The following is a 26,917-nucleotide window of genomic DNA, read 5'->3' as shown; positions in this document are numbered from 1 at the left end:
GGAAGCTGCATGTTAGATTCACTGGTGACTTTTTAAAAATGCTGCCCACAGGGACCATGTCTGGGGAGTCAGATTTAACTGGTCTGGGGTGAAGCCATAGACATGAGAATTTAAAAATCTCCCCAACGAATGCACCATGCATCCCGACTTGAGAACAGGCAGGGAACACAGAACCCTCAGAAGGACCAGGAACTTCGGGCAGCTACCCCAGCTCTCCTGGTTTTGTCTGTGTCGGGGCGTCTATCAGAGGAAGCTGGTGCAGATGAGGACACGCCTCAGCCGCGCCGTGGAGCAGACGAGCCCACGGCTGTCTGTCTCCACCACCTGCCGGCGCCTGGGTGATGCTCTGCCCTGGGGATGACGGGGAAGGGGTCTCCCTCCCTCCCCGCCCCCTCCCTCTCCCAGGACCTGCTCGCCCACACCTGCGGGTACCTGGGGCCGCAGGAAACCCGCCTAGGCTGCGGGCGTGCCTTCCTTGGTGCCCAGCGAGCGACCCCATGCTCGGTCGGTTTGTAGGCAATGGATATGCACAACAACAACATTATCAACGGCAAGCGTGACGCTCATGTAGAAGAGGGTGCACCTCCTACCATCGAATCCTTTGGGGGATATGTCCCTGGTTTGCACCTTGGGAGCTATGGCCCGCTTGCCATAAGTATGGCTGTCGTAAGTGTTGTACTCAAACGAGGTCTTGGAATATTTCTCCAGCTCTTTGGCCAAGTTGGAGCGAGGCGTGGTGGTGGGCACGCTGTTTCTGTAGCCGTAGTGTGGGATCTCCAGCTGCTTTACAAAGCACATGGGCCTGGAAGCAGAGAGAGAGAACGGACAGCTTGCTTTCTCACGGCCACGCATGAGACGCGGTTCATCTTAAAACGAGAACACGGTGTTTCTGAGCTCTGTTAAGGAACCGGGTCTCGCACTAAAATCCCAGTTCTGTTTTCTCGAGAAAAGGCCAAGCGTGCTGTAAGGATACAACACCAACTGGCTTCTGCCAAGATGCCGACCTTTTGGAAATACAAGCAGAAAATAAAATACTTAACCTTTGAGCCCCCCTTTTGCTTTTCAGAGTCTAAGAAAGTGTGGAGAAGATCATGCAAAGTGGATGTGGGGAGGGATCGCAGACCCCATGTCTCCTTTGCGGGGCCTTCAGACAGTGCTGCGACCATCATGCACGGCGAAGCGAGAGAAGCTCCCTTAACAAAATGTGAGGAGTGAGGGAAACAGTCTCAAGGATGTGGACGGAGAAGACGCTAAAGAGCTGGACGACAGAATGGAACGCGTCCTGGCGCGTTCTGACAATCAGCGTGCGCTTTCAATGCCGTCCCCTGCAGTCACCCATTTTTCTACACTGTGGAATAAAGTACTTAAATGGAAGAACTCTCAGTTACATATTCATGAATACTCCATCTTGCTTTTTGTGTGTCCATCTGTCTCAAAGGACCTTTTAGACTTTAAAAAAAATAATTTTAGATTTACAGGAAATTGGTGCAGAGAATTCCCTTAGACTTTTTGCCCCAAACTTCTCTGTATGTTAACAAGTTTATCTATCAAATCACCGACACATTTACCTTGATGTTATAATTTACCTTATTTGCTTCTTCTCAAATCACCAGAAAGATGTAACAGTTAGTGAAATGTCTATTATTTGGGGCCTTTTAGCAGGCAGTGGGGTGGGTCATAAATGAACGAAAGCTTAGGCCTTGCCCTCAAAGGTCACTTGGACTGTGACCTTGTTTTAGGAGCCCAAGGGCTCGCAGAGTCCTGGGGAACGGAGGACCCCCGGGGCCATGACAGTCCACTCAGTTTTAAGAGAGAAGGTGGCGTTTGTCAAAGTTAAGATCCAGGATGGGGCAGGAAACACACCAGGAACATTGAGCGATAAGGAACAAGAAAGCCCCGTGCCTCTCTGGGGGCAGCAGGAGGCAGGGTGGGCGGGCCCAGGCTGGGACTGTCCACTCGTCCAGGACAAGGGACGTGGGCCTGGAAGGCACGACCCCTGAGCCCCAAGGAGGTAGGAGCAGCTCTGAGGGAGGGTGCACTGGAGCAGAGGCATCAAGGAGGGACGTTTGGTGACGAGATGGAGCAGGTGCTGGGGCCTGAGCAGGGCTCTGTGTGTGGGGTGCGTGGGGCAGGTGCGTGGGGCAGGGCTGCAGCCCCCCACCCAAGTCTCAAGGACCTGTTAGGCCACCTGCCCGAGACTCTTAAAAGCATAAGTAGCTGAACGATTGTAGGTTGAAATTCTCTTCCTTCCTTCCTGTCTTCCCGTCCCCCCGCCGCCCCAAATGCGCAGCCCCTTGTGAAGGCATTCGGGGACCGTGAAGCAGCGTGGACGGGCCAGGGCCTCCAGCCCCGCTCACAGCCGAGCCATCAGCGGCGAGCTGCGCCCCTGGGGGCTGAGAGCTGAGCCCAGCCTGGCCAGCCCCATGCCTCCCGCAGCGCTGAGGGGGCTTCTGCCCCCAGGCTTCCTCCCCGCTCTGCCTCTTCACTCCTTGCCCAAGGCTGGGGGGCAGGTCGTCGCTGCAGAGGGGCCGGCCCAGGGCCTGCTGTTTCACCGTCACTTCACGCGGCCTCCTGTCACCCGACGTGGAGAAAGCGCCCGGGCTCAGGGTCAGAAAGGAGGCCTCTCTCTGAACGAGGCGATGTCTGCCACTTCCGATGTGTCTTATCTGTGCCATGCGGCCAGCGAGTGCCTCAGTGAGAGGCAAGCTTGGAGCCGAGCCCAGGACGGGGGAATGAGGTGGGCATGGGACCTGTCCAGCCCTGGGGGGCCTGTGCAAGGGGAGGGGCCTGAACAGAAGCTCCCCGCCCCAACCTCTCCCTTTGCTCAAACTCTCCTGTGGTTAATCCTTCTCAACTGTGCACTGCCAGGTTCCGGGGCGGGGGCCGTCACGCTGAGCGGTCCTCGGGGAGGGACGCCCTTGGTGTGGACGCGCGTGTAAGCAGCGAGGGTCACGGGCACCTGGCGGCACGTTGGGTGGGCAGCGACCTCGAGGAGAGACGCCTAGAAGGGCGCACCCCAGAATTTACTGAGCATTCTCTCTGAACAGCAGGATCATAGAAGGCTTTTATTTTCTTATTTTGTTCAGTGAAGCATTTCTCATTTTCTGTAAAGATTTTAACTTTTATATTGAGAGATAAAAAGGAGTTTAATGACTATGGTAAAATCCTTTCAGGAAAATGGGAAGTAATACATGACAAAACCAGGGAGGTGTTTGTATCATTTGCCTAGTGATTTTTTCCAGGTGATTTATCCCAAAGAAATAATTTAACAGAAGCAAAATTGCATGCGTGTGTGTGTGTGTGTGTGTGTGTGAGAGTGTATATCCGGGTAGGCGGGTGTGCACGTTTCTGTGTTTGTGCACGCAGGCGTGTGTATTTGTGCATGCGTGTGTAGGTGGGTGTGCATGTGTGTGCAAATGTGTGTGTGTGTGCAGGCGTCTGTGTGCAGGTGCATGTATGCACATGTGCGTGTGTGGGCACTGTGTGCGTGCACACGTGTTTCTGTGTATGTCGTGTGTGTGTGCGTGTGTGTACGTGTGCGGATGTGCGTGTTGTGCAGGTGCGAGTGTGTGCACACGTGTGTGCTTTTACGTCTGCGTGTGTGTGTATGCATGTGTGCTTACTGCTTGCCCTTCAGGAGTCAGCTTGGTCTTGCCCTAAGTGCCAGGCTAGAAGCCCTTCCAGCACAGGTGTGCCCCCGCCGTGGGCACCAGCAGCCGTGGGGATCACGGTGCAATTCTCACAAGGACGGGGAGGCTGCTGCTGTGCCCCTGCCTAAATATGGAGGGCGACCAGCTCGCACCTGGGTGAGGGCTGGAAGGGAGCATGCGGAAACGAGTGTCGAGGGAAGCGAGGCTTCTTCCTCACTGGCCGCGAGGAGCTGTCCTGAGCGTCACAGTGGAGGGCGCCAGCTGACCTTTGCCCCCACTCTGTCTTCAAGGCCAGCGAGCGAGTGGCTTCAGGTAAGTCCTCTGCCCCCTGCCCCCTGCTTTCCTCACCCACTGAGTGGGGACGAGGACACAGGTGACATCACCCCGCCCGCCTCCTGGGGGCACCTGAGGATGGGCTTCTCTGCACCGGACATGGGTGCCCTTGGAACGCAAAGGTCGGAGCAGGGGTGCTGCCTTCTCCCCCAGATTAAGATGCAGTAACTTGGGCACCCCGTGAATTCTCCAGCTGCCTTTCCGGCCAGAGCCTGGAGCATCAGGGCCAGAGGAGAACCAGAGACAGCTCCCTTTGCACTCCCGGGGCTCGGGGAGACCCAGGGGTGCTGCATGGCACCGGGGCATGGGGTCGTGGCCCCAGTGAGATCTCCTAAGCGAACCGGCTCCCCCACCAAGCACGGCCACGCCTCGGGGCGTCCGGGCGCCTGTCCCGTGGGAGGGCCATGCAGGGTCTCGACGGCGCGGCCGGTACCTGAGCACTCGGTCCGAGGCCTGGCTGGACTTGGACACGTCACAGCCCTGGTGCTTCTCCTGAGCCTTGGCCAACTTCTCTGCCGCAGCAATAGGGCATCCGGAAAGGCTGCAAAGACAGGGCTCTAAGCGTCCTCCGCGGGCAGTGCCCCTCATCGACCCCATCAGCCCCTCCCTCCCTCCCTCTTGCAGCATCAGGCTCCCGAGCCTCAGGGATGGAGGGAACCGGGAAGGGGCTTCACACGTTTGCCCCCCAGCTCCATCAGACATGCTAATGGCTGTGTCACGTCAGCGAATGCACAGCCCTTCTCAAGGATGACAAAACAGGCAGAATCATTCAAGGGACACAGAATCTTAGACACAGTGTCCGTTCTGGGATGCTCGCTGGGGAATTGACCACTGGGTAGGATGGGTTTCTGAAAATCCCAAGTGCAGGGCCCTCTGGCACTTGCTGACCTCAGCACGGTGGACACAGGCTGACCAGCCTGGCTGCCTCATCCCCAGAAAGAGACCCAGAAGGGAGAGGAAGGGAGAATGATCTTGAGGCTCCTGTAAAATGTTTTCTGAACCTAAGTATTTACAGGAAGAGACAGCAGGGTGCTCTTCTGTGTTTGAGCTGATTTTTCGTGAAACCCTGGTGTCTGCTCTGTGCATCTCTGCTCACAGAGCAGAGGCTTCACCCACATACACACTGAGTCCGGAATTGGTGTGGTTCTGGTGAGGATTCACGGAGGAGCTGATGCTGTAAGCCCTGTAATCAGGCATCAGGGGGCTGATCCAGCCATCACATCATGGTCCTCCAGAGGACGCCCAGGAACGTTGCCGAGGGGTACAAGTTTGTGACCTCACTCATTATAAACTTAGCACAAGTAACCAAGTTTATCAGACGAGCAACAATGACAGTGAAACTGATAACAGCTTCCTCCATTCAGATATAACTTTATGCAACTTCGTGAAGCTGGAACGATAGGCAGGACAAAAACAATGTGAGGGAATCTCTCTCAGGCTGTTGGGTGAAAAGGGCCTGCTGGGAACTGAGTTTGAGAAGTCACTTAGCAGAAGTCGGGACCAGGCATGAAAGACAGCGGGGTCCGTCCCGAGCAGAGCGCGGCTCTGCAGCTGCAGCCAGGGGGGCCTGTCTCCTTGGGCCCCTTTCCCGGCATGTGCCCTCACCAGCTTCTTTGCACACGTGCTGGCACCTGATGACACCCACACGGATGACTGGGGTGCCAGTAGGGGTCACGGGGCGGCCGAGTGAGGTCACACTGTGCTCGGTCTGTGATCTCTAGCTGCCATCCCATCTGATGGGGACAGGAGGGGACCTCCTGACCCCTGGAAGCTAAGGGAGAGGTTCCTGCCTTCCTTGGAGTCACTGAAGATGGTTATGGCTCCATGTGGGGTCTGACCTCAAGGAGGACACCTTCTGGGGGACCGTCACTACATCACGAGCTGGGGAGACACCTGCAGACTCGGGGTCTAAGCCCTGAGCTTTGCTGGGCGCCCTGGGCCGGCTCAGCTCCCTCTCTTGAGGGCAGTGCCCAGGCCCCTGTCCTGCGGGGCTGCGCCCCCTCCTGAGGGCACAGGGAGGGGCTGCCGCAATCGGCTCCCTGCAGCGACGCAGGAGCTCTGCTTACCTTCTGTGCGAGTTCCTGTTGCTGTTTACATGCCCTCGCCCCGTGCAGCCTGGAGTGGGACACTTGAGAACATTCTCATGCATGGCAAGAACTTGACAAGGAGAGGCAGAGAAAACAGCCCAGCGTTAAAACACAGAAACGGTCCCAAGACAAGAAAATGCAGTCATTTTAACAAAGGCTGGGTTAGTTTACAACAGACAGTCCTACACACGTCTGAGATGGACATGGGTAGGGAGACACAGGTAGGAAGAAGGGGAGGTGGTCTCCACCTGACTCTGACCGGCATGCAAAGCGGGGTGCGCTGGGCGGGAGTGGGGGCTCGAGCAGTGGGAGCACAGGGCCGCTCCCACCAGGGCAGGAAACCTGGGTCCCCGTATGGCCTCCAGGCGCAAGCTCGAGGCGGGGGTCAGCCGTGTCCAGCACGCAGATCGGCAGCTTGTAAACACGCCTCTGCCTTGGAAACACACGCGAGGGGGGCGTGCGTGACCAGGCACTCCCAAACCCGAATGTACATACAGTGAGTTAGATGATGACTTCTCATTTAGGAACTGGGTATCCTACTCTTGATTATACGAGGAAGAAAGAGCTATGCGGGCCCAGGGGACACCAGGAGGGAGGTGCAGGGCCTGGCCTACAGGGTGGAGAAGGCCACGCTGTCCGGAGAGCCAGCCCGAGCTTCCCCGAGGAGGTCACGGCCCTGGACTGTTGCTCGTGTGTTCCCTTCTGGTCCTCACTGACCGATCGCTGCCCTGGACGGTGGGGTCTGCCGGGGATGAGCAGTGCCGTGACCACCCCCGCCCTGGCCCCCCGTCCAGGGTCCCTGAGCTCCGTGGGACCGGTGCAGCGAGCGTGCTGACCCTCCACGGCGAGGCTGCCCTGGCACCCGGCGAACACGGCCCGCCCGAATCCCGTGTGTCCCTGTTGCCTAGAGCCCCTCTCATCTCAGGGGCCCTCCCTCGCTTCCCCGAAGCCCCTCTCATCTCAGGGACCCTCGCTCGCTTCCCCGAAGCCCCTCGTGTCCCCCCGACGGGGCCCTGTGCCCCCTCAGCCCTGTCTGTTCCAGCGGTCCAGGCTCCATCCGGGCAGGGCGGCCAGGGGGCTCACTCTGCCAGGACGCGGCCTGAGCAGGCATCGGGGTCTCCTCTCTGGGGCGTGACCCTGCCCCCTGCCACCCGCTCTCTGACCCTCCCTCCTCGGCTCGCTTCTTGGCCCTTCACTGACGCCCGGTCACCTTCTCATCACTGCTCTCGACCTTCCCCGTGATGCAGCTTCCTCTCCTCCCCGAGACTGAACCCTCCGAGTGCTAAGTCTCCCTTGGAGACAGCACACGCCTTCTGCTCCTGCCTGCGTGGTGGGCCACCCTCTCTTGCCAACGCCTGCTCCGTCCTCCGCATCCAGCCTGACCTGGGATGGGGTCTGTGCTGCCCTGGGTCTGCAGGGGTCTCGGCTTCCTCCAGGGCCCAGTCTCCCTCTCGGGGGTCAGCTCCAGCCTCTCTCGGCAAACTCGCTGCCCTCTGCATCACCTTCTGCCTGACTTTTTTCTCAGGTACCCCCTAAACATGTGGGCCTCTCAGAAAAACCGCCTTCTGCCCCGTCCTCTGCCCCTGGAGTGTCTCCGCTCCTGTGTCCCCTCCTCTGCCTACCTTCCTACACGCCTGTGTCCAGACCTCCCAGTCCAGGCTCCTGTTCAACCTCCTTTCTGAGCAGCTTCATCCTGATTTTACTGACGCTGCCCAGAGGACTGGCTCCCTGTGTGTCTGACCTCGTCCGAGAGTCCCGGCTGGCCGTCCGGCCCATGGGGAACGTCACACACAGCGTCCAGCTTCAGCTGGAGAGTCCAGGCCACCAGACTCCCTGTTGAATGCGCCCTGTTCTGGATTCCCCACCTCGGTGATGGGGGGAGACTCTCCATCGACCCCGGGAGCATCCTGGGCGTCTTCTCAACCTGCCTTCCTTTCTCCTTCTCACGTCCTGTCCTGCCAGCCTGTCTCTGGAACGTTCCTTGGACCCGACCCTCTGGCACCACCTCCTTCCTGCCGGGCCTCCCACATGGACCATCACGACAGCTCTTAGAGAACTCCCAGGGCTCCCTCTCAGACAAGACGGCCCAAGAATCACCTGTGTGAGGCCCGCGGTGGCCCTGGCCCTGATGCCCGTAGCAGGGCTGGAACTTGGTGGTGAGGTGGGCACACTGTCTCGTGCACATGGCTGACCCCTGCCACGCCGGGCTGGGGGCTCCTGGAGCAAAGCTGTGTCTCATGTTACTCTCCATGAGTCCTCTGTGTCTCTAAGGTGTGTCGAAAGCTGGGGTACAGTCTACTTTACGGAATTCAACTGGACAGGAAAGTGGTTAGGGTGTGCTGGCCCAGAAAAAGCTAACAAATCAAAAGTAGCAAAGACATGCTTCTGTGGAGCGCTTTGACTCTGTCATTTCTACGGAAACACTCCCGTACAAGCCCATTTGTGGAAACGACCTCCTGGGGGCACCCGAGAAAGTGGCGGTGACCCTGGTTCAGAGCTGAGTCTGCGGCACGTGAAAAAGGCACAGCCAGGTGCGGCCTGACGCGGGTCGGGGTGCAGAGGAGACTGCCCTAGACTGCCGCGGCATCGGGGTGCAGAGGAGACTGCCCTAGACTGCCGCGGCATCGGGGTGCAGAGGAGACTGCCCTAGACTGCTCTTGGGTACATGGGGTGTCAGGAGGATCGCTCAGGAGTGAGAGGAACGGATGCTCTACTTTGACGTCTCAAAGAAACAGCGCACAGAGAAGCTCCCTGTTCTTCAGGCGTTAGTGCTGGGTCCTCCCGCCTTGTTTGCAGATGAGGACGAGTGGTACAGAGCGCAGGTCTCCTGCCCCACAACACAGCCGGTCAGGACTGAACCCAAATGCCGACCCCAGGTCTCCATGGAGACAGCTGGCTCGGGGCTGGGACAGAGGCGGGTTTGGGTCTGAGCTCTAGTTCTCTGCTCGGAGGAGCTCAGAAAGCGGCACGCATCCTCAGACGCCAGGTGCTGAGCCGATTCCCAGGGGGGGAGGAGGAGGCGCCTGGCCTTCCCATTCCTCATCTGAAAACAGGGCCAATGCCCCTGCGGGTGTACTGGGGATTGGATGAGTGCGAGCGGGTGCCTGACCCAGGGGTGCTGGGCGGAAGCGGCCGGGGTGAAGCGAGCTGCTTCTGCTCATGTAACACACGGGCGCAGCCTCTCTGCAATCCGCTGCGGCCACAGCCCTGCGCCTTCGCTCACAGGACGGTTCCCAGAGACTGGGCTTCCCACTGCCAGGGGCCACCTGCAAGCCTGCAGCCACAGCAGCTTCTACAAATACGTCATCTGAAAACACTCAGCTCAACCTGTCCTCTAAGCTGCACAGCTTTCTCTGCTCCTCCAAAGCTGGCCGCTGTGATGGGGAAGTCCCCAGAAGGGCCCCCTCAACCACCAGCTGGCCACTGCCGCTTCTCCAGCCGGGCGACGAGTGGTCCCCACTAGAAACCGCGTCTTACAGGATGAGGGACCCCCACCACCTTAGACCCCAAATCAGGGGCCAACACAGTCATTCCTGAAAACGTCCCTTTTTCCTGAGCCATCAGTTCTAATTGTACCTTCATAGTTGGCACACTTTATGTGTGGAGAAAAGATAAGCAAAAAAAGGTACATCATTTCAGTTCTAAAAGAAATTTAGTTGTTTTCATAGATGGAGTGCATGTTCTCAGAACCTAACTAATTCAAACAGATTCGTAAGATGGAAACCAACTCGAGTTAAACCTCCTTAAGATTTTACGGTGTAGAACTGTTGGGACATAATGACACAGAGATGCAGGTACACATAAATACTGGTTCGCGTGGATGGAGAAGTGCGGATAACTGGGCAAAAGCCACCTCAGAGTCCCTTTTCTTTGGGGGTCAGCGCGTGGGGCGTGGGGTGGATGCCTCAGAGACTGTCTAGATTCAGGGCTGCGATCTGTGGGGAGGAAAGGAGGGAGGTGCCTGGCGAGGGTTGCTGCGAGCTCGAGATGAAGGCAAGACCAGGCTGTCTGCTCGGGGGTCACGGTGGGTGACTGATATGGAGCTGGGGTCCGAGGTGGGTATGCAGGGACCGCACCGAGGGGACGCTGCGGTGGTGGGGCCGGGGTCCTGGCCGAGCTGCCCCTCGGACAAGGAGGACACACGCGCCAGGCGGCACTGACCGGAGATGGAATGACAGGCGAGAGGACGCAGAAACGAGGGGCAGGCGTGTGCGCGCCAGGGCGCTGGGGAAACGCGGACTTACTTTCTGGAGGGACCCTATCTTTGTGCGGGCATCCGGACAGACTGCGGTGATGCGGATAAAGCCCGGTTACGTGGCCCGTTCCATCGCACCCAGGGGTGGGGCACTTGCTCTCTTTCTTTTCTGCTCTCGAGGGATCTAAAAGCGATAACAGGTGTCAAGAGAATGAATTTTTTTTTCAACCAACCGAAGACAAATGTGATTATTTAACAATCTGAAGAGACCTTGATACATAAAGACGTAAAGCAGGTGTCGGGGGCACACTGCCACATCCTGGGTCGTTCTCTGGTTTCAGGTGATTTTTTTTTTTAACCTTAAACGGTGTAATCATGAATCATATTTTACTTTCAATGCTAAAGAAAAAAAGGCTCTCCTTATCTGAACTCTTGATTAATCATTTCCCGTGTGTTACATGATAAGTTGTTGCTCAAAGAAATCAACATAAATAATGATGAGACAGTGACCTTCTCAGAGAACAAGACATCTCCATAATCCTTCACCAACTGCTTCGTGACATCCAACCAGGAAACATAACATCTTTTAAGCACTCTGCAGCAGAGTTTCTTACTGAATTCTCTGATCGTATGCGCCATTAACTGCACAATTTTACTGGTACTGAAATGTCTTCTCTTGAAACACTGTTCTTAGGACACAAATTCAGTGCTTTTCTCAAGACAGACTGAACTCTCAGAAGGCACTGCAAGCAAATGACCGAAATGGCAGGACTCCCACCTGACAGAGGTGATGGGCAATCAAGAACGTTTCAGAAGCTGCTGCAGCAGTAATTTGTTTTGATCCCTTCGTCTGTGCTTGGAGCCAGAGGAAGGCTTGGACAGCTGTGCGAGCATGCACCAGACTACGGGGCGGCACTTCTGGGCAGCCTGGGCACTGTGGTGCCCACGGGGTGGACGCCAGATGCCAGAGTGCGGTGACATTGCCAACAAAATTAACCCTAGACCAGAACTGGCCGCAGCTCATAAATGTGCAGAAAATAACCCCAGAACCTATTTCTACGATGAAGCCCAGACCAAACAGTAACATCAGTGTGCGAAACACTGCTTTTGAACCAGTTTTCAAAACGAGACGCACAGATGAACCACAGATGGCGACCACTAGAAGTCTGGCCCGGGGAAGCTACAGGTAACGGATCTTTCGGGATTTAATGCTTTTATATTGATACTGCAGTAATCAGGCCAATAGTAATTTTTCTAGTAAAACATCTAGAAAACAGATGTTTTACTTTTGGAGAAGGATTCATTTTATATCAAGAAAGAGGATTGGTCTAAAATTTTTGAAACTTTTATAAAATTTTTTTCTTAATCATTTATGTAAACTTGAAATAGACATAGGACTCACAGGAATATATATATATACTTTTATGTTTGCATAAAAATCCTTCCTTTTATTGTTTAGCTAACATTTTATTCTCTAAAATATATCTTCCAGGTCCTGGAATCTCTTAGTGAGAGATATGTCCTAGATACAACGGTCAGCTACTTTCTGCCTTTATTTACAGATAATCAACTCTGAAGACAAATCTAAACCTATGCTTCTGTGACTTCAATTTCCAAGTATCTTTAAATTTGAGATTCTCTGACAACCAAAGGCTCAGCATTTTATTGCCTTTGAGTAATTTCATAATAATAGTGGTATAACTGAATGGATGCAAATATAAAATAGTAAGTGCAAGTAACCATTTCAAAGGAAAATATTATTTAAGATCATAAATTAAAGATATCATTTAAAATAATAAACTAGATATAAATGACTTTAAAGGATAAAAACATAAGTTATAACTATTAGGAATCATTATGTGGCTCTTTTCCATGAGTTTTTACAGTTTCCTAACAAATTATACTATGTCACGACCTTGAGAGTGTTCTGAAGCTCAGAGCAGATTTGTGTGACCACCATGCGTCTCTGGCCACTGCAGGTTTGGAGACGCCCGGCTGTACTCTCCTCTCGACGCCTGTGTCCTGGGGGAGGGCGGTCACGTCTGCCTTCACCAACACCCCACCTCCTTGCTTTCTCCCTTCTCACAACCCCAATTCATCTTGAAAGCAAATCTTTGAGCAAACGCAAAACAACCAAGCAAGCAAAACCGGCCAACAGTCTACCCCAAAGGCTTGCAACGACATCTAGAAACACCTGCGCGCTGGCTCTAGCCCTTCCCTTTCTCCCTTTGGAGTAGACACTTGAGGAGAAGGTGGAAAAAGTTTTGTGATGAACTTTTGTTTTAGCTCAAGCTTTTGGAGAATTGGTATGAGTGTTCTCTCCATGTTTAATATAGCAGCAGAGAAGCTGACCATAGATTGTTGATACACACTTGGCCATGCCTGCCAGGCTCCTCTGTCCATGGGATATCCCAGGCAAGAATACTGGAGTGGGCAGACAGTGCCTTCGCAGGGGATCTTCCTGACCCAGGGATGGAACCAGGTCTCTGCATTGCAGGCAGATTCTTTACTGCCCGAGCCACCAGGGAAGCCCAGGAGGGCAGATAGCTTTTTTAAAATAGGAGACACTTTCTCTCTCTCCCCACATTGGTGTTCTTCCTTGGCTTTATTATTTGGTTCTGCATGTAACTACGACATCTTCAAAAGAAATTTGGGAGCGACGTGGAACACACTGAGAGGAAATGGAGGTGTGCTTTGACCAGAGGGGGAGGATGTGGAAAACCTGGGGAGAGGCTGAAGTCGTCAGGGAAGTCCAATCCCCAATCTTCCCCCCTTTCAGGGAAAAAGCGCATCTCCGTTTGGGGATTTTAGTGTTTGTTTCCATTCTGTCCCTGTTTATTGAGGGGAAACAAGTGATCCGAACTCCACTTCTTCCCCAAAACAACACAAAACAACAATAACAAAACAAAGTGAGTGAAAATCTACAGCGGGTTGCTGGGTTGGAAGAGACCGCAGAAACCAGCACAGGCACAGGAAGCCCGCGTGCATGAGCCCGTGTGGCTGCCTTCGCGACCAGACTCAGGCCTGAAACACTCTGCAGAGAGCCGTCGTGTCTGTCCCGACCCAGTCCCCAGGGAAGGACACCGTTTCTTCCCAAGTGCTCCGTGTCTGTGTGTGTGTAGGTCGCTTCAGTCGTGTTCGGCTCTGCGGCCCCGTGGCCTATAGGCCACCGGGTTTCCCTGTCCATGGGGTTCTCCAGGCAAGAACACTGGCGTGCGCTCCCAACCCAGGGATCGAACCCGCGTCCCTCATGTCTCCTGTATTAGCATGCGAGTTCTTTACCACCAGTGCCACCTGGGAGTCTCAAATATCCAACTACGGATTTCTAAGAGACTGTTCGTTATAACACAGTCGCTGCATCTCCGGGTCTTGTAACACCCAAAGCAAGCCTGGCAATCCCCTGAGCTCCATGCCATGGTCTTCACACGCTGCCCTTCACAGGGTCTGGCCTACACCTGCCTTACTGAAACGGCCGTCAGCACCCAAGCACCTGGCACATGCAGGACCCAGCAGGCCTGGCTGAGGTCCGTCTCCAGTGGAGTTAAAGAAAAGCCCGATGCGCCCCTGGGGGTGCATGCCCATCGAGAGGAAAAAACACACCTGTGTCCACACAGAAGTGGGTTCTGACTGTGTGACGTTGCCCTAGCAACTGATTTCCAAAGCAAAATCTGAACCTCGTTATAAGGAAACAATATTCATAAGGAATAGGACCACACCCAAGACAGAAGGCCTTTCTGGCACAACTAGGGAAGGATTCAGGGAATCACCAGTTTCATTCTTGAAGTTGCTTCTTCTCACTTGGTTCTGAAAGAGTCTTGAAACTGAAATATTCACAAGCTCCTACACGAGGTCAAATTATAATCCACTTCATACTGAAAGCGAACATGGCTGTTACTGGAAACCTGCCGTCAACCGTTCAGGCTGGAAATACACACCTACACGTATTAGGTGTAGCAAACGTGAATGCATGTGGCTAAATGCACAGACCCACGCAGATGTGCACCCACACACTTCACAACTGGAAGCCTGGTTGGAGCTATGGCAGAGGATGGTTTTGAGTGCTTCCTGATAAAGCAAGCACCGTGACTGCTTCCGCGGTGGCTGGGAACAGAGAGGGGTGGGTACGCCAAAAGGACAACTACTGGTCTCCGCTGGGGACACGCGGCTCCCGTCACTGACCGGCTACTTAAGACAATGGACGTGGAGCCACTGCCCTCGCCTCACGTCAGTGGTCATTCTGCTGCTACCGTCCAGGCCTAGCAGGGATGCCTCCCTTGGGGGAGGGTCCATCAATACCGGTCACTGGATGATAATTTCATAAATCAAGGACTTCCCTGGTGGCTCAGATGGTAAAGCCTCTGCTTACAAGGCGGGAGACCCGGGCTCAAACTCTGGGTATGGAAGATCTCCTGGAGAAGGCGATGGCACCCCACTGCGGTACTCTTGCCTGGAAAATCCCGTGGATGGAGGAGCCTGGTGGGCTACGGTCCATGGGGTCGCAAAGAGTCAGACATGACTAAGCGACTTCACTTTCACTTTCATAAATCATGACGCCACCTACTCAATGCAATTCGAAATGCACACTTCACCCCCCTTGGCTAATTGTCACCTAAACCCTTCCCACTCCACACGGCCTGTGGCTCACCTGCGAGAAAACAGACTCATCCTAAGATTCTCTATCACGTGACCGGCGTGTGCTCTCACCCTGGATCTCCAAGACATGCGTCTTCCCCTGAAATATCATGTTATTAAGCTGCTTTGTGCATTTCTCAGACAGATATGTTATTTGCTCTTTGGAGACATAACCATGAGGCATAATTCTGGAATCACCTACAAGAAGCATGCACTGGTGATGCAGCGCGGTGAGATGCCTCCGTGAGCGGCAGCCTACGCCTGACAGCTTTCGCCCTAGCTCCCGCTTCCACGAGGCCACTTACGTTAGGTAGAAATATTACCTTTACCATAGTATGGCTTTTTGACATGGCTGTCAGCGGACTTAGGCTTCCTCTCCTCCCCAGGGAGCGGCCGCGGGGACTGGTCCTCGAAGGACCGCAGACTGTCCCTCCGGCCCGCCTCCAGCGCCATCTTCTCCCTCATGGCCTTGGCCCTCTCGGTCTCCAGGGCGATGGCTTTCTCCAGGAGGGTCAGGTTGCCCTTGGTCATGTCAAACACCTCCTCCGACCGGTCGGAGGTCACGGAGGCGGCGTCGTCGTCGCGCTCGCGGTACCCGCCGTCCTCCTTGGCACAGCTGGAGAACGTTCTGGGCCGGGGGCTCAGCTGCTCCTCCAGCCGCATCAGGTTCATCATGTCCGAGTAGCTGCGGTCCGGCGTCCGGCCCGGGAAGTCGTCTTCCGGGCGGCCGTGCGCGCGCGGGCCGGCGCCGGGCGGGGGCGGCCGCTCCTGGGGGCTGCCCTCGCTCAGCTTGCGCGCCAGGTCGAAGCACTGGTTGCGGAGACACTCCAGGCTGCTCAGACACACCTCCTCGTCGCTCTCCTCCACCAGCTTGTCCGCCAGCCCGTTGTTGGCCGGCTTGCCCAGCATCCCGTAGCTCAAGGTCCGGCCGTCGGGCGGCGCCAGCGCGTCCGCGTAGGCGCGGTCGCCCGGGTGGTCCCCCAGCACGGCGCCGTGGCCCTGGGCCAGCAGCTTCAGGGAGTCCACCGTCTCCCTGACCACGTCGCTGTCGAGGTCCAGGCTGAGCTCGCCCTTGCGGCCGGGGACCTCCGTCTTGTCGCTGTCGTCCTCCAGGCTGTGGGACGTGCTGCTGTTCATCTCGGACTCGGTGCGCGCGCGGTACGCCGCGTCCTCCGCGATCTTGCCGAGGTTCAGCAGCGACTTGGCCACCAGCTCGTCGTAGTTGTCGTACTCCTCGTTGTTGTTGTCGTCCTTCTCCGCGTCCTGCAGCGCGCGCGCGCCGTGACAGCCCAGCTGGTGGTCTTCTGCAAAGAGAGCAGACAAGAGGACACACGAGAAAACAAGAGGGAAAAGCGGCTAGAACTTGTGGCTGCAACAGCGCGGAAGGCAAGCTCGGGGCGCGGCCGTCTGGGACCTGGAGGCCCCCTGCAGGTCCGCAGGCGGAAGGGACATAAAAGGGGCGTGTGCTCAGGGCACAGGGGGCTGCTACAGACTAGGAGTTCCGGAGTTGACAGACAAGCCGCTGGATAGCGGAAACATAGTCTTGTTGCTGCTTAATTGCTAAGTCGTGTCTGATTCTCTGCAACCCCATGGACTGCAGCCCACCAGGCTCCTCTGTCCATGGGATTCTCCAGGCAAGAATACTGGAGTGGGTTGCCAGTTCCTCCTCCAGGGGATCTTCCTGAGTCAGGGATCGATTTCCCATCTCCTGCATTGGCAGGTGGGTTCTTTACCACTGAGCTACCTGGGAAGCCTAAATATAATTTTAAAATATGACTTTGTCATTACTTCTACATTTTAAGCATTGCTTTTAAAATTGGATTTATTTACTGCCTGACCACGTGCATAATAATGATATCCATCGTATGACTAGGCTTTCTAAGAGTTTGTGAACTTGTCGTCACCTTGTAAGCAGATGTTCACAACAATTGCTTTTAAAATGCTTTCATAGAGATGCTTGGGCAGCACAGAAGAAAGCCCAAGGTTCTGGCGGGTCCTGCTGGGGTCCCGACATGCCAACATTGGGGGCCCTGCAGGTTGCCGACATCTCGACATTGGTGGGTCCTGTGGTTGCTGACATCTCGACATTGGTGGGTCCTGCCGGGGTGCTGACATCCCGACATTGGTGGGTTCTGTGCCGACACCGACCCTGGGCAGTCAGTACCAAGAGCACATGCTAGGGTTGAGAGTGGCTTTGAATTTTCTACCTTAGAGCCAGTTTATCGAGATACACTGTGAAGCAACAAGCCCCAGCAAAACTTAGAAGGTACTCTGATTCACTGTATCTCAGTGGGCTGGAGATGGTGGGTGGGGAGAAGTACACAGTGGCCAGACGCCCATTAAAAGCAGGAGTGCGGCGGGTTAGCACCAATAGCACACCATCCAGCACTGCTGGGGTCATCCTGTGCCTCGGCAAGCCTGTGGCCAGCTGGCAGATACACCGTGTGCGTGACCATCTGAGCCGGCGGATATAACGTGTGGATAAGTGTCATGTCGACACTCACAAGAATTCGGGAATACTCATTTTAAAAAGGATCATGTTAAAAATTACACTCACCCCTGTATTGGATGGCATCACCACTCGATGGACTTGAGTTTGAGCAAGCTCCGGGAGTTGGTGATGGACAGGGAAGCCTGGTGTGCTGCAGTCCATGGGGTCGCAAAGAGTTGGACACAACTGAGGGAGTGAACTGACCTGAACCCCTGTATTTCATCCGAAACATATTCTAACTCTGGAGGGATATTTGTAGAGTATGCATCGTTCCCCTCATGCTACGCAGTCACTACCACATATATTGCAAAGTATAGATAATACTAAATGGATTTGCAAATGGATTCCCCCGCCCACTTTAGGTTGGATTTGGTTAACTGCCTGCCATTTTCAAATATAGTCCTTGTTTCTATGATTAAACAAGCCAGAGTAAGAAGAATTTTTAAAGTGTATTAGTGAGGAAATGAGGTGTATTGATTGCTAGAACATACTGGGTGATTCAGAGCTGAGTCAGGGGGCCCAAGAGTTTTCTTTATGGATTCTGTGCTGTCTCCTTAGAAAAGGTTTTTGTTGGTGAACGGGGTTGGACATCAACACGTCAGTAACAGAAAGTAACATCCTTGCCGGCCCACACGTGGAACCAACACATTTTTGAAATTTAACATCTCTCTAAACATCAGCAAATCAAATTTGTCATATATTAGTCAGAGAGTATCATTAATTGTATGAAATAAATGTTGTCGCTGCTTTGGATAATTTCTAGGAGTCGATAGCCTGAGAATGAGCATACGTGTTTTCCAAAGAGCAGCCAAAGGAAAACAAGACCAGTGAACACATCAGAAATACCGAGGAAGCATTCAGCTAACAGTACATCACTCACGGCCAGGGTGAGGCTCTCAAAACCGGGAGGCCACCCTCTGTGTCCTCGAGGCTGCTTGACCCCTGCCGTGAGCATGGGGATGGCAGGAGAGACGGCTCCAGGCGCGAAAGATCCTTGTGGGTAACGGACTTTCTCAAGGTATCAGTATTTAACTCTTTAAAAACACATGTGAGACAAAGTCAAGCCTTAATGATGTGGACGGATGGAGGGGGTCCATCAGGAACCTGCCAACAAGCAGGTTCGAAGCTTCAGCCTCCAGAATTCAAGGTCACTCACAGTGAGCTTTTGGAATTCCGTCTCTGATTTCGTGCTTTCGGGCAGTTTACCCTTCTAGTTGTGTTTTCGCTGAGGCTCACGATGAACAGGATCACGTGTGGAAGTGGGCAGTGGGAGATGGTCCAGAAGTCTCTGGGCCAGCTAGGCATTAACAACGTGGTCTTCATGGCCCACAAACTGAATTTTCAATCCAAAGAGATTCAAGAGTCAGTGGGGGTAGTTCTTCATGTGATGAATGATCCAGGAAACAGGGAGAGTGTGTTTGCGATGAGAAAAGATGTTTTACCAGAAAATTATTTTATAGTTCAGGTCCACATTCTAAACAAAAGAGCACGGCCACTGAGAGGTTAAGGAGAAGGCCCCGCATCTCTGTGGCCTTTCTGCCCGGGTGGAGGCTCTTCTCTAGCAGAGCCGCTGCAGTAACTCACGGGGAGGACACGTGCAGCGGGCAGCCTTGGGCTTGCCTTTGGGAGGGGCTCCCAGTGTGTCCACGCCGCTGGAAACTGGAGGAGGGCTGATCCAGCCACTCGAGGGGACGGCCCTGCGCCCAGGAAGCGTAGGCGGTTCAGGAGCTCAGCCCACTGGGCCTCCACAGCATTTCCTCATCAAGTCCACCGGGATCTTTGTTCGGATTCTATGCATCTTTTGGATTCCAATGTGAGCTTTGTGAAATGTTGTAGGTCTGAACTTCATCTTTTGAATCAGATTGTTAAAAACAATTTATGCTCAAAGCTACAATTAGAAAACAGCGACAAAAAATTCTCTAAAAAATGGAGCCATGTAGGAAAATTTTTCTTCTCCATCCCCATAACCAGAATTTGATGTGGTTAGAACTCTGTGGATTATAATCTTCTAAAACCAAGTGCAGACTTCAATGAGCATTTTGTCTCCAAAGGTTAGTCTGAGACCCACCTTTTGATTCTTTCAGCATCTAGAATCAAAAGGTAGGTTGCTGTTGTTCTTTCCAGACGTTAAAACCTCTCAAGTAGACAACAGATTAAAACAAAAATGTAGAAGAACAGGAAGAAGAGACACTTCTTCACAGCAGAAATTCTCTAGGTCTGCCAGGTCATAGAAGACGTGGTCTAAGAGGATACCCTCCATGGGTTGCAAATCACAAAAGCTCACAGTTTCCTGCAGCCCTTCATGTAGGAAAGGTCACTCCTGGGCATCACCCTTCCTCTGGTGGTGAGAAGGGTGGAGGCTGGGAAGAGCAGGCCACGTGGACCAGAGGCCCACTGACCTCACTGAGGGCCCCCCCCAGCTCCCCAACTGTACTGAGCACCCAGGGGAGCCCAGGACTGCACGGGGCAGGGTGGACACTGAGGTCCCCTTTGCAGAGTGGAAGGGCCCCTCCTGGGTGTCCTGGGTTCCTGAGTTCAAATTCTGAGAGCTCGGGGTGGGTTCTCGATGGGCAGAGCAACGAATCAGCCTCTGAGAGCTGGCCCAGGGCCCCCTTGGCCTCTCCCCCAGAACCCGCTGCTTCTTATTTTCTTCTTATATGCAGACATACAACCCCTTTCTTCTTCTTCCTCCAAACAACAGGCATTTCTGCACCAGCACCAGCCTGTGCAGCCCCAGAGCATCCAGTGCTGGCTATTCATTTACTAGTACATGTCAGACCTGCCCCAGGGCGCCAGGCACAGCCCTGCAGCTACAGACTGCAGTGACCACAAGCGTGGACTGGAGAGTTGCCTTTTTTTTTTTAAAAAACATTGTTATTATTATTGATGTGAACTATTTCAAAAGTCTTTATTGACTACATTATCGTATTGTTTTATGTTTTGGTTTTTTGGCCGTGAGGCATGTGGGTGGAATTTTAGCTCCCCGACCAGAGATGGAACCCACACGGCCTGCGGTGGACCTGGAAGCCTTACCCACTGGACCACCAGGGAAGGCTGATGCCTGGGTCACGTTAATAAAATACTCAGCATCTCTCAAAGGTTGTTTAAGATGGATGGTTGCTATCCGGCACAAGACTTCCCTATTGACTGTGAAAAAATATTTAGAATTCCCCGGGACTGTTTTCTGGTTAAGGAAGTAGAATACTGCATGCCAGCCGGTCAGAGTCTCCCTGCGGTGTGTGCACCAGAGGACCCCTGATGCCCAGACACCAACTCACAGGCTTCTCAGGGGCACAGTGGTCCCCACCGGGGCCTGGACAGGGGGGTCCTCCTTCTGCAGGTGCTCTACTGGGGGGTAGCCCCCACACCTGAGGGCCTTGCTCTCACGGGGCATCGTCCCCTCGTCTCCTGCCCGCTGCTGCGAAGTTGCCGGGATGCAGGCGATGCTCAGAGGTAGGAGAGCCAGACGGGCCCCCGCCGGGATGAGCCCCTGCAGTTCGGGAAGGACAGACAGTTCCCCTGAGGAGCGTCCTTCGCCTTCACCGCTGCCCCTGGCCCTGAGCTGTCTGTCCCTGCTCTCACGTCAGACAGCAGCTTCTCTGTCCTCACTGGAGCTCCTCCCGGCGGAGGTGATTCATGCGCAATCACCCGAAACGCACTTGCAGCCCTCCCTTCGGAGCTCTGCGTTCCCGCTTCCATGGCTGTTTCGCTGCGGTCTCCTCTGCGCACCTGTCTGCTCACCAACGGCTCGACCTGCTTCTCCCAGAAGGAGCGGTTCGCGGGACCAGACTCGTTCCTGCTGTGTGTCTGCTGCGGAGGCTCCGTCCCTGCAGTGGACACACGCTTCTCCACACCCCGCTGTCCCGGGCTCGGCACAGGGCACCCCGGGCACCGGGTCCCTGGTGAACATGCCGGGCTCCCCCCGAGCCCTGGGCTTCTGCACGTTCACCATGTCGGCTCCTGACCTTGCCAGAAGCCTTCCTTGGCCCGAGACGGACCCCATGAGACAGACCCGCACGGCCTGTCCCCATTGTCTCCGTCGTGGGGGCCAGAGTGATCTCGGGGCACAGATGGGGGTGGAAAGGGGCGGCTCTGGATGAGGCTGGGATGCGGGTGTGGCGGCGCCTCCGTCTGTCGGTTCCTCGGGTCAAGTATTGTTTTTCCAGATGGCTTCCTCCAGCTTCAGAAAGGTCAGAGAGGACACTGCAGGGCACGTCTGTGTCCCGTTCCCAGCTGAGGTCCCAAGTGTCCCAGATCTGATGGGCCTGGGGAACACGGACACGGCCGTGTCTTCCCTCCACCACTGCTTACTGAGCCGCGTTTGGGGCAGACGGGTGACCCCGGGGAGAGGGGTGGGCAGCAGGGACATCGCGGCGTCAGCGCCGGAAGAGAAGCAAACGAAGTCGACATAAAGTGTGCGGTCGGGTGGTGACCTGGGCCGTGAGGGACAGGAGACCCGGGCAGAGGTCACGTCAGGCGGAGTCAGGCCTGGCCGGCTGGGAGCTGGCCTCGGGGCCGAGACTGGAGAATGAGGGGCGTGCACCCCAGGAGCAGGCAGTGGCGGTGGGGAGCCAGTGGTACAGAGCATGCTGCCAGTTTCCTTAACTTAAATTCAAATTCAGGGTGTTTATATGTAAATGAGCACACGTGGCCAGGGGCTGCCAGGCTGGCTAGTGCAGTGCCAGCACACGGAAGCGCAGCAGGAGCTGAGTGCTTATTCCGGCTTTGATAACCTATGTGCGCATTTAACTTACACTTGTTGGAAAAGACTCTGATGCTGGGAGGGATTGGGGGCAGGAGGAGAAGGGGACGACAGAGGATGAGATGGCTGGATGGCATCACTGACTCAACGGACGTGAGTCTGAGTGAACTCCGGGAGTTGATGATGGACAGGGAGGCCTGGCGTGCTGCAATTCATGGGGTCGAAAAGAGTCGGACACAACTGAGCGACTGAACTGAACTGAACTGTATTTAATCGACATGGACTGACAGGACCGCCCACCACCAGATCCCTGTGCAGTCTGGGAACAGCTCCAGGAGGTCTGGGGTCTGGCAGCAGGCACTGGTTAGCTGGCCTGGTTTGGAGGTGACACTCTGGTCCTGACCACAGTGTGGACTCAACTCCTTGGGGCAGATGTAAGGGCGCCCCGAGGGCAGAAGGCCTGTCTCCAGGGGCAGCCCGCTGCCCAGAGCTGCAGCGAGGGAGGGGAGGCTGCCCCGCGTCTGCAGCGTGGTCCTCCCTGTCACCTGCCCACGGCCTCGCATCCCCTCTTTCCACTCCAATCAGACCTCATGCGTGGACAGCTGACTGATGGCGTCCAAAGAGCAGGCTAATATCTCGTCTCTACAGCTGCTCAGAAGAGCTCCATTGGCTTATTGATTCTATACTGTCCATTTCCTAGGCTGGAGCACGATTTTAAAATGCCTTTCAAGCTAAATGAGATAAACTGAAGCGAAAAATAACGGTTTTCACGAGGGATCCAAGTCGCATAATACTTTTCAGTGTAGGTCATGCACATTATGCTTCTTAAAGCTTTTATTCATTAGGGATCTTCATTAGAAATGTGGGTGAATAAAGTTTTATTTATTCACTGCTTTGAGAACGTTTCTACTTGACATTTTAGGTTTGTGGTTTACCTATGTTTGGGGACTACAGAAGAGAATAGTCATACCCCACCCAGACAAGAGCTGCTTTGAAATCAGTAGTTTTCAGACTGAGACAGACGAGAGTACGCTAACCAACTGCCTCTCTCGCTCTGCGTGTCTGTACGTGTATCCCACACATGCACACGCGCATATGTACACACACCGCTTGGGGACTTTCCAAACTAGTTGGTTGACCTTTAACACCCTGATCCAGTAGAACAAGACTGCTGCTGATGCTGTAAACTCCGGGGTGCAGAGAAGTCTGAAAATGTTGGTCCTGCTGTTTGACAGACAGGTTTGATGTGGCTGTTCCTAGGAGTATGATTGGGAGGAACTTGGGGGTGCGGGAACCCCCTTCTCTTCAAGCGTATTCCATCCATATCAGACAGAAAAGACCTCTCAGGAACGCTACCACTTTCTATAGAAACCTAAGATGAAACTCACCAGTCTTCATTATCTGAAAACTTGAGTTCTTGCTTTTAACTCCAATCTTTAAATCCTCCTTCTTGGCTTATGGCTTCTAATTCTGCCCTTTGTGAAGAACTATTATGTACAAATTTTCAAGCACACGCTCCTCTTCCACACTATACTATGTTCTGGGGGCAAAGAATGGTGCCTGTTTAGGTTTTGGTTCCCACAGAGCCCCGTGCGCTTCTGTGTGCACAGAAGACCCACGCCACGTTTTGAGCTGAGCTGTCACTGAGCTCTGAGTCTTTAAGGTGACTCAGCCTTGATGGACACAGCATGTTTGCTCGCCTCACCGCGGAGCTTGGCCTCAGGATCATAGAAGGGCTCGAGTTTGTGCCTGGGAGCCCAGTTTCTTGCAAAAACTACCTGAATCAGTTGCTACACAGCCACTCTGGACCGCTCACCTGTCTCCAGCTTCAGTCCGTACGGCACCTGCGTTAGGCTTCGCAAGCAGGCAGTGAGGTGAGCAAAGGGCTGGTATCATCATCCTGACCTTTGGACGCCAGACTGAACTCCAGGGAGAGAGAGACACGTGCCTAGAGTGTCAGGATATGCCTTCCCACCTTGCTCCACGTCCCGCCAGGCTAGCAGGTGGAATACAAATTAAATCAGGACAAAGAGGGCAGGAGGAGGAGGGGACGACAGTGGATGAGATGGCTGGATGGCATCACCAACTCAGTGGACACAAGTTTGGGTGAACTCCGGGAGTTGGTGATGGACAGGGAGGCCTGGCGTGCTGCAGTCCATGGGGTCGCAAAGAGTCGGACACGACTGAGCGACTGAACTGAACTGAACTGAAGACAAAGACGGAACCTGGTCATCCCTCCAAGTAGACTTTAAAAACAGATCAAGTAAAGACATGTTAGATCTACTCTCTTACATCGACCATTTCTCATTATTATGTAAAAAGATTTTTCCCATACTTTATGCATGTTGCTGGCAACTCAAACGTACATGACTTCACTTTGTTAGCAAATTTTCTGGTTTGTATTGAAGCATCTGAAAATTCATGAAATATAAGATATAATTATATGTTCTAATTCTGTAAAATTAGCTTGAAAGGAGAAAGTTAACTTTTATTACAGACAGATATCTAGAAATGTCTAATTCTGCCCTCACTCATTTCTAAGTGGTAGAGCCATACGCTTTGCCATATTTGAATACTAAACTTCCTAAAATGACATGTTCATGGATGAAGGGAGAGATTAATTTTTAAGATAAAAAGTTATCATATTCTTTCTCCCAACTGTGAATAGTTGAGACCTTGCCTTCTAAATACATCTTGGTTTCCACGCTGATCTCAGAACGCTTTTTTCTGCTGACTGCGGGAGAAAGCTGGTGGGCTAATTCTGATGTTCACAATCTGTCTGCGTTCCAACTCACTTCCCTCATCAGGGCCGTTTCCTGGGAAGGATGTGAGAGGGTACTTGGCTAATCAGTGCGAACTCCACGCCAAGAGGGAGGTTCAGGGGCCACAGCGGGAGACCCTCGCCTCCTCATCTGTCCTCGTCTTCGGGAAGCTCAAGCCTGTGTGTGCGTGTGTGCTCAGTTGCTAGGTCGGGGCTGATTCTCTGTGACCCACGGACTGTAGCTGGCCAGGCTCCTCTGTCCATGGGCTGCGCCAGGCGAGGAGACTGGAGTGGGTTGCCGTTTGCTCCTCCAAGGGATCTTCCTGACCAGGGATCGAACCCAGGTCTCCTGCATCTCCCGCATCGCAGGCGGATTCTTTACCGTCGCCACCTGGGAAGCCCCAAACTCAAGCCCACTGACTACAAGTTGTCACGACGTTTTAATTATGTGACTCCCAGTACATTACCCTGCATGGAAGGAAAAAAATACCCTGGAAACCGGGCAATTTAAAACGTTGTTTCTGTGAGGGTGGGCTTTGTCTTGAATTCCCTTCAAAGACAGATGCGTGTCTGCTGAGCAGCTGGAGGATGTTGGGGATGGCTTGCGGGGGCGGGCAGTGCACACAGAGCCCAGAGTCAGAACAGGACGGGCGCTGACCGCCCCCCGAGAAGGGGCCCCTGGTGGGAGAAGGGGTGAGGGGTGCCGCCTGACGACAGCTCACTGGGCTCTGCTCCGCACGGACCACCACCCCGGCACCCAGCTCGTCCCCCTGCCCACAGCAGCCCGCGTATGCGTACACCCTCGGCGTGATGACCCACACTCCCTTCCAGCCACTCAATTCCTCTCAGACGTGAACTTCCGGGCATGCATACACGTCTTTGGCTGATTCATACACAGAACATGAAGCCAGGAAATCTCTAGAAAAGGAAGGTGTTTGCAATTTCACTTCATTTGACCCAATTGGGCAAATCAACTGTTCTCAAAGTTGAACTGTCAAGACAGTCCCAGATTCAAGTAAAGGGTAAGCAAAGAAAGGATTTACATATTTATAAATGTATTTCAGAAACAAAGTATATTAAGAAACTAAGTGTTAAAGATGGCAGAGGACGTGAGGGTCTTCTCTAGTCTGGACAGTACATTCCCATATTCTTCCTCATGGAATTTCCTTTCTTGTCAGTAGGCAGATACAATATATACCCCCGAGGAGACACAGACGCACATGCTTATTTTCTACACACATATATGTGTGTATCTATTATTTAAAGATGTGTTCTTTTTAGTGGGCTATACTATGAAAATAGACCGTGACTTACCAGGCATTAAATGACCGCTGAATCTGTATTTCTCAAATTATGAGACTTTGAAAAGGTACTAACTACACCATGCACAAAATCTGCTATTATAATCTACAACCCCTGGATAATCATTTTCTTAACTTTAGGATAACAAGGGAACTTTAATCTGATAATTACAGACTTAAACACCATATGCATTTTGAAAATAAAATTCTTCATGCAAAAGTCCAGCCTATGGTAGGTCGACTGGACAAAATAGAATTTTGGTTAATTAGTTATGAATCTAACGTAATCTGAAATGAATTACTCAGATAGCCTTTCCTGTTGTTGAAACAGGCAAAAAGTGATGTAAAGAACATGAGTTCTGAAGAAAGAGAAACCACCAACAGAATCCAAGCACACACCTGCCTCCTACGGAAAACAATCCAGTGCTTCTGAGCCTCAGTGTCTGTCTCATCAGTGCACCGACAGGGAAGCAGTTTCCACCCCGCCCGTCTTCTTACACAGCCACGGCGAAGCTCAAGCACAGCACGCACGTCACTGCACTCGCTGGAAACGCACATTATTAGTGATATTTTGGTTCCTGTGTGACTGCACTGCCGGAGGAGTCTCAGAACTAAAACAAACACCTCATTTGCAAGTTATAACAGTTCTTCTGTAATCAGTGGTGCCTATGTAATAATTCGGTGGTTTGTATACATTTGTTTTCTCTATAACAAAACCTCTCAGTAAACTCCACATTTCAATTTATAATAGAGGTGGGGAAAGAA

The 26,917-nt window shown here is 53.5% G+C and overlaps 1 protein-coding gene across 18 annotated transcripts in view; it reads right to left on the bottom strand.

Annotated features, from left to right (window-relative positions):
• Nucleotides 1–26,917, bottom strand: part of MYT1L (myelin transcription factor 1 like) — a 396,883-nt gene that overhangs the window by 79,162 nt on the left and 290,804 nt on the right. For 14 of the 18 annotated variants that reach the window (XM_061426756.1, XM_061426757.1, XM_061426755.1 and 11 more), the window contains 5 exons: nt 15,221–16,201; nt 10,315–10,449; nt 6,050–6,140; nt 4,417–4,524; nt 591–802 (listed from right to left, as the gene is read on the bottom strand). In XM_061426756.1, the coding sequence (XP_061282740.1) occupies nt 591–802; nt 4,417–4,524; nt 6,050–6,140; nt 10,315–10,449; nt 15,221–16,201 (1,527 nt within the window). The remainder of the gene's footprint in view (nt 1–590; nt 803–4,416; nt 4,525–6,049; nt 6,141–10,314; nt 10,450–15,220; nt 16,202–26,917) is intronic. The other 4 variants (XM_061426762.1, XM_061426773.1, XM_061426768.1 and 1 more) reach the window with 1 other exon arrangement.

Source organism: Bos javanicus, chromosome 8, assembly GCF_032452875.1.
Source record: "Bos javanicus breed banteng chromosome 8, ARS-OSU_banteng_1.0, whole genome shotgun sequence".
Classification (NCBI taxonomy): domain Eukaryota; kingdom Metazoa; phylum Chordata; class Mammalia; order Artiodactyla; family Bovidae; genus Bos; species Bos javanicus.
The sequence above is the reverse complement of the archived record's forward strand: the minus strand, read 5'-3'. Positions and strand labels throughout refer to the sequence as shown.